We start from the raw sequence: 14,763 nt of genomic DNA on the forward strand, positions 1-14,763 counted from the left end.
GGGAACCAGCCACCTTCTGAACAAGGAGCTGGGACTTCAGAAGAGCTGGCCTGAATGGGAGGGCTTATCTGGCCAATGTGTGGCCATAAAACCAGGAGCTTTGGGGACCACCCCTCCCAAGGACTAGCCAACTGGCTATCCATTGAGCCCAAAGTCCACAGTTGCGCACATATCACCATGTAGCCCTCTGAGAGGCACAGTCCAAATGGTGGTCATCCAGACCATCTAAGCTGGAAGGAGCCTCAAAAAGTATAGGACCTACCCTTGCCACTGTACAAATAGGGAAATGGAGGCTCTGCAAGGGAGACGTCTTACTCAAGAACACCCCGTTATCCAGGGGCAGAAAACCAGGACCAGAAAGAAGACGTCTGCCGCCTTCTCCTACTCTAATGGTCTTACTCTGAACTGACACAAAAGGTCCCTCTGAATTGCAGAACCTTCTGTGTGATTCCTCTGAGTCAAAGGGAGGTCTTTGCGAGCCATGCTCAGCTTAATTTCTCTCTCACTCAGATCATAAAAGCATCACTGCAGGCCCCCAGCAAGAGCAGCTTCTAAGCGTTATCCTTATTCTGTTGCCCCGGAGACCACGCTGCAAATACCAACTTTTCACCTGGAGACTTACTTACTCCTCAGGTCATGGCACATGACACCAATTGGATACAAGGATTAAAGCAGATTTGGGACAGCCTGCCAGGCCCCACACCCTGAACTCCACACCCTAGCCTGTCTAAAACACTTCGAAATACGTAAGTTTCATGTGAAAATATGCAGAGAAAAAAATCTATTAAGAAAATCAGGAACTGATGACAACGATGGCGTGGCTGTAATGAGCCCTTGTTCTCGCAGGACGACAGTCATCTGGAGCTTAGATTACAGAGCGGCTGCTGCAGTCCCCCCAACCTGGCCAACACCTCTCATGGACATTACCTGCCTGGCCCTTGTCTGCATTTGCGATTGAGTCCCTAGGTCTATGCATGCAGTTGTTTTCTGTGTGCATCTCGTCTGCCCAAGTAGACTGCACATTTCTGAAAACCAGAAACTCCCATCCAAAATACTTTGCTCAGAGCTAGACACTTAACAGATAGCTTAATAGCCTAAAATTATCTTTCCACATTCTTTTTTTGCTTTGCTTTAGTGTAAGAGATTTTAATATCTGTGAACTGAAAGTGTACTACCTTAGAGCTGACTTTCCCTGACCCTCCAACAATCTCAGGAGACACGGTCAAGGAAAGCAGGGGTCCAAGATTTTAAGAGTCTGTGTTTTGTTTTGTTTAGAGGTTTTCCGTTGTGTCAAAGATTGCTCAGGGTTATGCTGCTGTATTGAGAGACTGACACGGGAATAACCAACATCTGACCACACACACAATGCCTCTTAACAGCTTGACAAAGGCAGCCTGCCTGCTCATCGGAGAAATCTGACTGGTAATTCCCACTGTATTTCTGCAGGGTAGCCTGGAAGTAATTATCCTTCTCACTGGTAAATCAGTTAGGAAAGGAGGATCTAACTCTCCTCTCCTCCTCCAAAAAACTGCTAATCCTCTAACAGTAATGGGCGGGAAAACCCCAGGCAACAGAGTTACTACTAATAGAGGGCTGAATGCACTCACCTGGTCTTTTCACCTGTGGCAGGGGCAGCCGAGCTGAGGCAGGTCAGAGTAGAGAGCAGGCCCTGTGTGGTCAGACAGAGGTAGATGGACCATCTCAGACAGAGGTGGTCAGACAGAGGTGGTCAGACAGAGGTGGTCAGACAGAGGTGGTCTAACTACTTTAGAGAAAGCAAATGGCTCATCTGCCTGAGCCTCAATTTCTTCACCTGCCAAATGGGAACAAAGCTACCAGGCTCAGGGGATTAAGAGTGAAACTTAGGGTATCGAAGTGAACTTAGCCTAGTGCCCAGAACTTATTAGGAGCTCAATTTTAAAAAGTCTTTATCCTCTTCTGACGTCAGCCCTTATGGTCCTCCCGCCCTCACAGGCGGAGGCACACACAGGCACACACACCTCTACCCTGCAGTAATTTGATCACATTCCCTGGCAGTCAGGACTTTGTCTGCTCTCTGTCATTTCCAAAACACTGTTTCCAAATCTGCAGGTGTCAGCCACTTTTGAGCCAGAGCAATTAGGCCATAACAGGCCTGCATTTCTCCATCCACTCAAAGATTTGCTCTTAAACAGACACCTGTGGTAGCTAAGCCCCTCCCTTGTTGAGGCACAAAGACTTCAGCCTGTTTGTACAAAGCACAGTGCTGGTAAATGCAGGCTTGACCTCGGCGCATGCCATTCTGCATGGGACAGAGTCAGCTGACAGTCATGAGTTCTAGGAACCCAGGGACGTGTATCTCCTGCAAAGGGAAGGGGAGGCTGTGAGCAGAGCCCTCCTGCAGAGGCGAGCCTCACATCCACATGGGGAACTAATGCAGTGCTTCGTGTTCGAAGTGCCAGACTCAGACATCACCCAGGCAATGGGCTAACTGGCCAGTGGCCAGAGAGAAGCAAACAGCAAGGGATGCAGAATCACATCAAATACAAGTGGGGCAGGTCAACGCCATTAAAATAACGCTGATGCCCCATACCATAGGATGGTCTAGAACACTTCAACTCAAGTAGCACCCAGCATTTCATATCAATACTCTCATCTGGAAAAAAAACTAGTAGATACCACTAATCTAAATCTCAACTTCCTTGAGGGAGTCCAGCATTGCCAGATGTATTCTAATTTGTCCCCCAAATAAACCTCTTGGAAAGACTGTTGCAGACTCACCATTTATAAGTAAAACAAGCTTGGTGTGATTTACATAGAGGCTATTTCCTTATCTTGCCTGCCTTCTAAAGTGCCTGGGAGGACTGGCTATTATATAGATAAAGCTCCTAAAAGGAATCTGAGCATAGTTAATGCTAAGATTATTACTAGTAGGAGACTATACACATGTCAACCACTTCTACTTTCAACCTAATAGCTTATTAGCTATCTACATTTGGAGATTTTATGTTGTCAAAAAAGTGTTAAGACATCAACAATTAGCTTTGGGAACAACTATATAAATACAAGCACACTCTACTGTTTTGCTAGGGGTGACAGAACTCCGATGTACTCATAGCCTCCAAGGAAAGCAGTAGCCATCTGTTACATAAGTAACTCAATAGGTGAAAAGCAAGTGTTTCGACAAGATTAACTAAAAAATCTGCTGGAGACTACTTCCATTAGCTGGTTGATGAACATAGGCAGCTACCGATAATTTGAATGCTGAGAGAATCAAAAGAATCCTGCTTAATTCAAGCTCAGATGAGAATCCAGGTGACCAAAGATTTAAACTCCAAGACATGTAAGCAGGACACTTAAAAAAAAAAAAAGTTGCATTACAAGGTCATAATGACCCAGAGCACCAGACCAATAAAGAAACAAGTAAGAGTATTTTCATTTACATCTAACTGTCGATTTGCCTGAGTGGTGTGTAGTCTAGTAAACTTGAATATTCTAGTTAAGAGAAAGTCACCATGTAGAATATTTGGGCATCAGCATCTCAAGGCTCAGAATACAATCAAAAACACCTAACAACAAAATGAAACAGAATCTAATTTCATCTCTCCTTGGATGATTCAGAAAGTCCTTCAGGAGCACACAGTCTCCTTATGAAATTAATTTCTATTGGTATTTCCTAAATAAATAAATAAATAAATCCATGGCATTAGTCTATCTTTTGTCTTTCCCCTATCTGAGTGAAGAAAATGTCTGCACTTTTAACTTTCTGGGTGGCAGTGCCTCTTAAGGTGGGATTTAACTGTGTTCTGGTGGTGTTTCTCTGAAAAGACATGCAAAACAGCCTAACTTTTGTCAACTGGGCAATAATTCCTGTGAGGAAGTGGTCCAGAGAGCCCATGGTCTGAACATCACCTCTGGGAAGGAGAAATGGAGGTGCACTTCTGCACCAGTGGGCTCCAAATCCCAGCTTTATGTTCCTTTTAACCCTGAGTATCTGTCTTACCCTGCCCTTTGTCTCCCACGCTACTGAGCACCTCTAGGTCATACTAAGAAGAGATAAAACAGTCAGGAGTGGAGAAAAATGGAAAAAAGACTGAAAGAGATGTTGTTATGAGTAGGAGTCCAATGGGAAACATACATGACAGATGACTACCAGAATGGATGCAAACAGGTGTGACCCTTCATATGCCCCTTGGGGAAATCCTCATGAAGACAGCTGATTTATCATCTACATGAAGACGTGATTAATTCTGCTGTGGTCCAGACATAGGTCAGAGATCAGTGCTAAAGGACATCTGCCATGTGTCAAATATCCCCTTCTTGCTTCTCCCAGAGTGCAGACACCCCCTATGATTCCACCTGACCCCAAGTCACTGTGTTGGGTGGGAAGAGCTTTAAGCTGGGAGTTAAAAACCAACTGCCCATCCTGCCACTGACCAGCTGAGTGACATGGGTGGGACATCTGTCCTCTGTGGGCTTCAGCTTCCTTCCTAATGAAGGGAGAAGGCAGAGGAAGAGTGGAGATAGATCATGGCTGACTTGATTCAGTCAAGTTTTATCATGTGTCCATCATGGACCTGGCTTCAATTCAAGGCCATGAAGCAACTGCCTCAAACTCCCCAGTCAGGACTAGACCATCAATTTTGAAGCACGGGGCTGTGACTATATGGGAGGAAAAGGAGCAGAGCGTGGGCTGAAGTCAAGAAACCTACACTAAGCATCAGGAATCCTGAGCTCTAACTGGCTCCATATCGTACCTGGCTTTGGAGCCTTTTCTGGCTTCAGTTTCCTCATCTGGGAATTGAGACTACTGGTATAGATGCAAGATTCTCAACCAAGACTCCGTGGGCATCTTGGGTCCAGAGCGGGGGATTCAAGGTGTTCCTAAAGACCTAAAAATTGTTTGCAAAATTTTACGTTTGGGGGCATGTGTCCAGAGGACAGGTCCAGAGCTTTAATCACATTGGCAGAAGACTGCAGTTCAAAAACTACGAATAACTGCTCGTATAGATGAAATCGATGATCCCTTCCAGCTCTAACATTCAGTAATTCAAATAACAATATTGAAAAATGGGAAAATGACAACCCTTTGGGACAAAGAAAAGAGAAACTACGCAGCTAAAACCAGGAACAGGCACCTAAACGGCCATCCTGTATCAGAGTTTTGGTACCTGGCTGGTGGGCACAGTCCCATGTGTGGGGACCCCTGCAGCTGCTGGATCTTTGAGCATCAGTCGCCAATATACTGAACCAGGAGTCACCAATTCTGCTTCCTCCCTTGCGGGGAACAGTTAGGTGGGAGTGGGGAGAAGGGGTGGCTGTGAGTTACGATGCTAAGGGTTTACGTCCAAGTTGCTCTGCTTTGAGTAGCACCAACAGCTGTTCTAAGCCACAGCTTGGGCCCCACCAGGTTGGAATCAGAGATCAGCGACAGCTGCACAATGGGTTGAAGATCACCCCTGCACCTACCTTGCTGAAGAAAGGGTTTGCAAAACCACTGGGGAATGCAAGATGACACGGGGAGAGCTGGGGAATGCCATTTTCAGCCCTTTAGAAACCTTGAAATGGACTTTGATATTCGTGGCGTGTTTACTGAGGCCAGGCCTGCCTAAGTTTCTAAACAGTAGTGCCTTCCTAGCTGGGGAAAGATCATCTCTCCTTAAAGCCAATATATCAAACAGCATTTATTTTCTAAAACCATCCATCGTCCCAGGCCCCCTCCTCCCAGGAGGTCTCCGTGACCAAAGTCTGACCTTACATGATTTCACCCATGTCCTGGCTGTTAAGTGAAGAGGAAAGACAGAAAAGAAGAGGCCAGCAGAGCCAGTGTGCTCCCCTGGGCCTCAGAAGGAGCTCTGGAGCAAGTGGAAGAATCCAGGGGCTGCCTATCCTTCCCTTGGAGGAAACCGACTCCCTCTTTACAAGGAGCTCTCTGAAAACAGAGCAGCCAAAAGGAGGCTATAGGAGGACTCGACTCTGGAGTCAAGCAGACCCATTTTCAAACCCCAGATCTGTTACTCACCATGTTACCTGTTACTGTCTGGCATTAGGCTAGAAAGTTACTTAATCTCTCTGAGCTTCAGTTTCTTCATCTGTAAAATGGGGACAGTAGTCATTTCTACCCCAGAGATTCATTGTGAGGATAAATGAGATAAGGTATGTAAAGCACACACCGCCATCCTTGGCAGAGAGGAACCCCTTACGTAGTTACATAGTTTTATTATTGTTATTGTTGTTGTTATTATTATTATTATTATTGCTACTACTATCTCAAGGCAGTTGTTAGAATTACAATGTCTGTGGTGTTCTTGGCATATAAAATAGGCATTCTGTAAGTGACTCCATGGCTACTGGTTTTTTCCTTAACTCCTAGGCCTTGGCAGCCCTGCCACTCCACAGGGAATGCTCAGGACCCATTGACCACCCCCTCTCACCTTCCTTTTGTTGGTGGGATTGACGTAGAGGTAACTGAGGACAGTCTTCAAGCCCACTTTGTCATTGAGCTTTTCATAGGTGGTGCCGTAATCTGTTGATCTGCAGGTAGGAGAGAAAGAAAGAAAGGGAGAGATTGTTTTACCAAATGGGGGATTGTGTTTCAAGGGGAGCCCAGCTCTACCCCAACCTGCATCTTTGTTCCCAAATCACACGAGTGCTTAAAGGTGTTTGTTCTTCAGAGATAAAAGGCCCCATTAATTTTAGAAGAGCAATTAGACTGATGCATCTGCCTACTACCTAAGCTCGCTCCCCTTTGCTCCCGGCCTTTCTCAGAGACCTACTTTCCTTCCCTCTGTGTGGCTGTGAGTGACAGGAGCTGCCGGGGAGCCGGGCCACCTGCCACAATCAGCCCTCTGTCCCCGAGGGGCATTGCAGGGACCTTCTCCTGAGGTCGCTGGGTACAACCAACTTCACGCCCCTCCACTGAGCCTGAAGCCAAGGGACCCTCAGAAGGTCAGGAAGCACTGTATCCAGGAGCTGTGGGGTCCAAGGGCCAAATCTGGCCGCACCCGGCAGAGTCTGAGGCTTTACATGGGAGCGATGGTGTGTCAGGGGGAAGAGCCAGCGACACTGAACTGCTGCCGATAGCTCATCATCCCAACGATCCTGCTGGCCGCCCGCCCCTCCTTTGGGCCTAATTTCCAGGGCTCTGACCTTATACCAAGAACATGAGTCAGGGCTCAGAGAACAAAGGCGGGCCAACCAAGCCACAGGCTCGTTCCTCTGCATCCCGCCTTTCCACAGAGGAGAAGGGAGAGCGAGTACCCGACAATGGATTCAAGTAGCTGAAACCCCTGCTGCTCCCGCCTCGCTTCCCCACTCCCGTCCCACACACCTCCCTCCCTTTTCAGACCACCAGTATCTTCAGGTTCTCACCCCCTTTCTGCCATCGCCTTCCTTGGCTAGACTCAGGAAACCTCTCCCACTGGAGCTTTAGAAGGCCACAGAGGCTCATTCATTCTCTCTACGGTGAAGTGACCTCACGGGTGCCTGCATTCCGACGCCGGCCCTGTGTCCCCCTAGTAACTACCTGCCCCTATCTTTGCTTGATCCTTTACCCACCTTCTATCTCTAATCTGCTTCTGCCTTGGCCCACAGCTTAGCTTTATAAGTCTAGCAGCCAAGCTCTGTGATGACCTTTAAGAACTGTCTCCACCCCCATCCAACCTGGCAAATCCCATGTCCCAGGCCCGGCTTAAATACCCACCCTTACCTCTGGTTAAGGCTTCACTGGCCCTCTCCCTGGTTGCCACTCATTTCTCCTCTGCACCAGAACAAAGTTCCCCGTCTGTTGTACACCCAAGGCACACACTGTACATGCCCCTTTCATTTCCCCATATTGTCATGATTAGTTTCCTTATGTTCTGTTTCTCCAACCACAATGTAAGCTCCTCAAGGACACGGAACTTCAGAGAACGCTATGGGGAGAGGAAAGAACATGAACTTGGGGCACAGTAAAATCTCTGGTTAATTCCTAGATGGGCAGCTCCCTGGTCACATGACCAAGTGCAGGTTACTTCACCTGCTGGAGCCTCAAATTTCTTATTTGGAAAAATGGGGATAATTTAATCTCACAAGGCATTTCTGAGCATGCAAAAATACAACACACGGGAAACCTCCTAACAGGATGTAGGCATTCTGAGATGTCAAAAAATAAATGAAAATACAAAGGACAATGACTTCCCCTTTCCCCAAACTGTACAGAACCAGGTCTTACACATCATGTGTGCTTGGCCTGTTTATTGAAAAAAAAAAAAAAAATCAGTATTTCTAATCCCTCCCTAGGCTACAGGCCCCACACGGTTATGCTAACTTTAATACTCAGCACCTCCCCCCTCCGCAAACTGACTTCTTATCTTCTGTCTCCTCTCTACCTCAGGCACTAGGACTCAACGCCAATGGGAGAAATCCTTGCCTTTATCTCTCGAACCCAGCTCAGTCCCCAAGTCGTAATGATTCTATCTCCTACATAACTTAGACCCCCGATCTTCCCATTCTCATTCCAATGTTGTGGCTCACACATCTTCATTCTTGCAACGATTCCCCAATTGGATGCTCTTCTTCAACCTTCTCCCCCTCCCACCAATCTCCATGCTGTCATTAGGTTGTATATCAACCACACAGATCTGTCCACCTCACTCCGTGGTAGTAATTACCCACTGCCTGCACACAGTAAAGTTCTTTCTTCCAAGCTTAGTCTTGTAAAATCTGGTTACAACTTCCCTTACTAGACCTATTCCCAGCCACTTGCTCCTCTGCCCCTTGCTGTCCAGCCTCATTCAACTTCCCTGAATGTCCTACATTTTTGTGGCCTCCATTTCTGGCACATCATTCCCTTCTGCCTGAACTATCTCCAGCCTCTGTTTCCTCTACTTGGTAAACTTCTCTGCAATCTTCACAATCAACTCCAATATCACTCTCCTTCCAACTTTCTCACTGGGAAATTAATCACCATTTCCTTTGTGTTCTCATACCACCTTGTACATATTTCTATTTTAGCATTTATCCTATTGTTGTGATCATGCTATTTTTATCCTGAGACTTCGTCCTTGACTATACCTTCCTAAGGGCAAAAGCCATTTCTTATAACAACCCAATGCCTTGCACCGTGCCTGGTACAAAGCAAGTACTGAATGTATTAATGTTTGTATTGTTTTGCTTTGTCTTTATTTGCAAGAATGAATGAATGATTGAACCTGTCCAAACCCACTCACAAGGTCTTGACCAACTGCTAACGTTTTAGTGGCAGCTCAACAGAGAGCCACACCTAGAAAACACACCTGATATTTCAGATACTTCAGATACAACTTGCAGAATGGTAAGGCCTTTTAGTGCCATCTGGTACCAGGGAAAGATCGAGAATTAAGTTAAATGACACTAGAATTAAGGTGAAATGACCAATCAATCTGACCTCCTATCCTACCCAGGGCAGGGGAGAAGACACACTATAATCTCTACGGACTGTCAGCAGTATATTTTTCTTAATACAAATAAAATATTTTATAGAACAAATTGCTTCTTGATTCTACACTCTTGAAGGCATAAAGATGGCACCAGGTGGGAAAAGAAAATTGAACTTGGAATCTGGAAATCTAGAGTCTAGAGTGATTCTGAAATGTACTCAAAGTGTTACCCTGGAAAGGTCAATTCCCTAAGCCTGCTAAAGAAAGAATTATTCTGGCGCTTGTAAAAATGGAAAGGCAGACTTCATTCAGGACTATTGCAATAGGTACAAGGACCACAGCAGTGAGGTTTTGAAGTAGAGGAGGGAGATTGGACTCCACTCCAAACACAACAAGGAAAAAGTGGGAATTTACAGCCAAAGAGAAGGGTGGGAGTCAGTGGATAGAACATTACTAAGAAGGTAGGGCAATTCTTTGCTAAGCCGACCTGACAGGATTCTCACTGAGGGCAGGTCAGGGTGATCAGACATCACCTGGGGGATGGTGGAGGATGAGGAATTTGATCAGATATTGAGTATGACGAGATTATTGCAAGGGGGTGGGAGGATCCTGGCTAAACTCACTTAGCGGGACTGTTGCTAAAAATGGGCTCTTGAGGACATACCCGAGGACAGGGCCTAGTTGAAAAAGAGCTCGGAGGATCCTGAGGCCCCTTCTGGACTTGAAATCTTATTATCCCACCAGCACAGCGCTAAGCTGTTTCCAAATAGCAACTTTTCCTCATGCTCTATATAGCCAACATCTTACTTATAAGAGCTAAATTCTCAGGGCTCCCTGCATGACTGGTGTCACAACAAACTTCCTTCCAGCATCCAAATAACCCTCATCACAGGCAGTGTACTTAGCATGATGCATAGTCTCTCTTTCTGCTAGCCGCACAACCAATTCCCACTGACTTTGTTGTTTTCCAAAAGTGGCTGCACAGGGTAGGGGCTTCCCAGCAAAGGACACGCCACGGCTCAGCCTCCTCTGCTCCTCGGGCAGCTGCTGCTTATCCAGGCAAACAGAAACAAGTCTCACTCGGTGAGGACGCCTCAGGGAGCCACTGAGCCCTGGGACCAAAGGAGGCCTGGACTCTGCCCTTCCCAGCATGGAGGCCACACACCGCGCTGACCACAGAGTTCTGTGGGCCCCCTTCACCTGCGGTGAGGGGCAGCTGGCAGACAGGCCTCAGCACCATTGCCAGAGCCAGCTGTGCCTGCAGAAGTCGCTTTGACAGGAAAGCAGACCATCCTCCACCTTGTGACTCCAGACATCTGCCGGCGGGGTCTCTTAGAGGAAGCAGGCTCGTTTCCCCTAACTTAAAGCTAGTTGCCCAAATCTTGACACTAAGCTCCTAACGCTGAAATGTCCTGAAAGCTGGGGACATCACACACATGCATGGGGCACCTGCCATAGGCCGGGCACTATGCCAGTTACCATTTGGAATGGCTCAGAACACACAGCTAGCCTGGCAGGCAGCATGTGAGAAGTGCCCAGCCACAGGGCTCCCAGCTTCTGTTCTGGGCTCAGATTCCTCCAGTTCCAGAAGGTTATTCCACTGCTGTGTGTGTGTGTGTGTGTGTGTGTGTGTGTGTGTGTGTGTGTGTGTGTGTGTGCGCGCACGCACGTGCACATGTTTGTATCTCCCTCTCTCGTGCTCTTCGTCTTTCGTTACGAACTATTTCCAGAACACAGAAAAATACAAGAAGCCAATCATATACCCACTACTAGATTTATATGTTGTGTATGAACACAAATGCTTGATCATCTTTTGGCGTGTTTTTAGATTCACATAAATGTTATCATACAGGATATACATTCTGCAGCTTGCTTATTTTGTCCAACATTCAGTTTGGGGGATTTTATCCACGTTGACACACCTAGCCGTAATTCATTCATTTTAACTGCTGTAGAGCATCGCAGCTTACCAATAAACCACTGTCTATTTATCCTTTCAACCCCTGATAAATATTTTTGTCTTTTTCCTTTAAAATTTGCTATGATAAATGTTTCAATCGCCATTTTTACACGTGGCTTCTTGTGCATCTGTAAAGAAAAGTTTTTTCTAGAGAGACATCTTGATGTGCCATTACCACTCATACTCCATGCATAACTTCTTTGCTGGTATTTAACAAATTTTTCTCTAAGGAGGTCTTCAAAGAGACACTCCCTTAGTCCCCAGCTCCAGAAATTGGGTCCTTCTTTATTGCCAGGGCCTGAGTCCATAGCTCCTGACCTGTCTCGTCCCAGCTATCTCTGTCTCTGGAATCCTGAATTCCAGAGCATCTGAACCCAATTAGCAGCTGGGGCCCTGAGTCTTGGCTTCATGAGGGCCGTCTCTGGTTTTCCCATTCACATCACTGTAGGTCACCTGCTCCATGGCTCCACTGCCCGCCCAAGGACCCGCTTGCTGTCGGGCTGGGCCTCCCAGCTGCCAACCGCTCACACTCCTCCCCAGGTACCCGATGCTGACTGGTAGACTAGATGTCCATCCTCTTCAGCCTCCCAGCACTCCTAGTCTGAGCCCTTCGACTATTCAGAACTCCTGTCCCATCCTGATAGGCTTCCAGAAGACTTCCGTGTGGGCCAGTACCTTCCAGGAGGACCCCCTCAGCCTAACTTCCCATAACCCTGGTAGTTACCCAAAGCCAGTCTCTCAACGACAATTTCCAGGGTTGAGTTGTGAATATACTATACTTTCATCCGCCCAGCAAGCTCCCACTCCTCTAGTGAGCTTCTGCGGGAGCGGATGGTGGCAACAAGCATATGGGTTGCTATTTTAAAAGTAAAAGAACAGAAAAGAAAAACTTTTAGCCAACGCAGCCAAGTCGGCTTCCTGGTAGAGCTGAGCTGGATCTCAACACCACCCGCCCTCGCTGCATCCCCAAAGCCACATTCCTGCCAGAGGTGAGAGGGCTCCAGAGGGCACTCTGCCAGTTCTCACCAGCCACCAGATGTTCAGGATCAGGGCGGGCACACTGCTTTCCTAATCCCACCAGCTGCCTTCCCCTTGTTTGCCACCTGTGCTCCTCAGCCCCCCTCCTCCTTCCCTCTCCAAGCCTCGCCCCTGAGAAGGAACTGGGAAATTTCAAGTCTTTTACTCTTTGATTCTCTTATCAGTCTTTCATCTTCTCAGTGGACTCCCTTCTCTGTGATATTATCTAAAATTAGCAAACAACCTCAGTCCTGATAGTTCCTTTTCCTGTTAGCAATTTTATTTTTGTTTTGCTCATTTCTTAACACATCTCTATGTGTTCTCTGTTATGGCATCTACCATGTGCCAGGCACTGGGCTTACCCCTCCTCCCTCCCCAGTGAGGGACACTTACCAGGAGCTACAAAGCTCAGGCAAGCAAAGTGCAAACTGTTTTCTGTAAAAGGGCCAGAGAGTAAATAGTTTAGGTTTTGCCAATCTCTATCACAACTACTCAACTCTGCCTTTGTAGCTCAAAAAAAGCCAAGCAGGATACACCGATGAATGGGTGTGCTGTGTTACAATAAAACCGTATTTACAAAAGCAGGCAGTGCATAATTGGGTGGTCACCACTGCTCTAGCTGACTACAATATCAACCCCTACCATACCCACCACCAGCCAGGCTCCCATGCCGCTTTCGTCTCTAAGACAGCTTCCCAAGATTCTGGCCAAGGTCTCTGATACCCTGACTCATGCTTCCCTGCCTGGCTGCCATCAGGTCAAAGTGTCTGCCTAAGCCTGGCACTCAGGCCTTCTCACGCCTTTGCCCACTTTACCTCCCATCCTCCACTCTCCCAATGAGCTTACGGTTGGCAAGTGTCCAGATTTCCTCCTTTTTGACTCCCAGCTCTAGTACTAATCACATCTTGGAGACTTTTCCTACAACTTCAACCCACAACCTCCTCTGCATTTGTATCAACAGCGTTAGGAGTTCCCTATTTATTCTCTGAATACACCTATGTGCTTTTTTTCTTTTCAGCAATGACTAAAAGCTCCTTAAAAGAAAAACAACAAATGAAATGTCTTTTGAATTGCTGAAAGTGCAGAGCACTAAGTAGAGAAAACAAGGAAGATGCGAGCAGGGCAAAGACAACTATACCCAGTGCTGGATGAACTAGCCGTGTGAGCTCTTCACTTCTCTGAACAATAGGGCCGTTGTTGGGAGGACTACATAGAGAATAGTGAGAAAAATAGTCTAGCATCCGATAAACCCCTGTGCCATAAATGTGTGTGGCTGTCATTTTTATGACTACTCCAGATTGTATTTTTCTCAAGGACAATCACGTTGGGTTTTTTTCCTTGATTTATAAACTCCTTACGCTTAGGGGGTGAGGCACATGGACGCCCAATTAATCATTAAGGAATCTTTGGCCACAGTGTCCCATTGCTGCCATGAAAGTACAATACGGCCCAGCTGCCTGGGGAATCAAAAGGCAGAACCAAGCTTCCAAGTGCCAGGCCCTGGAAAGCCTCCACCAGCCTTTCCCCCCGAGTGTGTTCCCCTGAGCTACACCAAGAACAGTCAACAATCAAAGACCAGAGGCAACAAGGGGCTCCAGTGTGTGGTGGACCACAGCCCCCTCCAAGGGCAGGTCAGGAGTTTCCACAGCATAGCTCCAGACCCATGGCTGCCCAGAGAGTCTTTATGATCCAAATGGGGAAACCACTGATGCTCCCCTCTGGCCTGTTCCACTCCCCATCTTAAGGCCAGCTCCTAAGGCCACGTTAATTTGTATCTCTGCAATGGCAGAAGCCCAACCTGACCGCAAATAACCAGCCAGAAAACTAATTTCAGACTCCAAGCCAAAAACGAGTGACTTCAATAGCTTCACTCTCCAAGTGGATAGCGGCCCCACCCTCTGCTTCAGAAAAACCACAGGCAGGCTGATGCCCAGGCAGAAGCTCACACAGCTCTCCGTGAGCTCTTTGTGCCATCTGACTCCACCGCCGCATTCTCTAGTCTCACAAAGAGAGACACAGTGATACAGAATAATTAATGTTCTCCTGCCCCAGCTATCTGAATGAGAGCCATCATGGGGTCCAAGTGCAGAAAATTGAAGGTAAACTGACTCTGGAGACCAGATCATGCAGAATTCATGGTTTATATCAAATAAAATGTAGACCCACCAGCAGCACCATTCCAGTTCAGATCTAGGAGGGAAGGTTGGCGTGTGTGGGGTTGGCCCAAACATTCAGATCCTTGGTCTTTCTTTGTGTTCATTCAAGTGTGAACACTTCATTTCTCACTGAAGAATCTCAGTGAAGATAATAGGGCTGCTGGGTTGTTATTTTGAAGACTAAAAATGATAAAAGATTTCAACCCTATCAGCAAAGAGGCCTGTTTGTGTCATACTGGGGAAGGGAGGAAAG

At 47.0% G+C, this 14,763-nt stretch overlaps 1 protein-coding gene across 4 annotated transcripts in view; it reads right to left on the reverse strand.

The window, feature by feature from the left end:
* The window catches only part of SORCS3 (sortilin related VPS10 domain containing receptor 3), a 610,389-nt gene that overhangs the window by 331,847 nt on the left and 263,779 nt on the right, over positions 1–14,763 (reverse strand). For all 4 annotated transcript variants that reach the window (XM_082425089.1, XM_082425088.1, XM_082425091.1 and 1 more), the window contains exon 3: positions 6,414–6,513. In XM_082425089.1, coding sequence (XP_082281215.1) covers positions 6,414–6,513 — 100 coding nt within the window. The remainder of the gene's footprint in view (positions 1–6,413; positions 6,514–14,763) is intronic.

This window comes from Balaenoptera physalus (genome assembly GCF_965194825.1).
Source record: "Balaenoptera physalus genome assembly, chromosome: 14".
NCBI classification, from domain to species: Eukaryota; Metazoa; Chordata; class Mammalia; order Artiodactyla; family Balaenopteridae; genus Balaenoptera; species Balaenoptera physalus.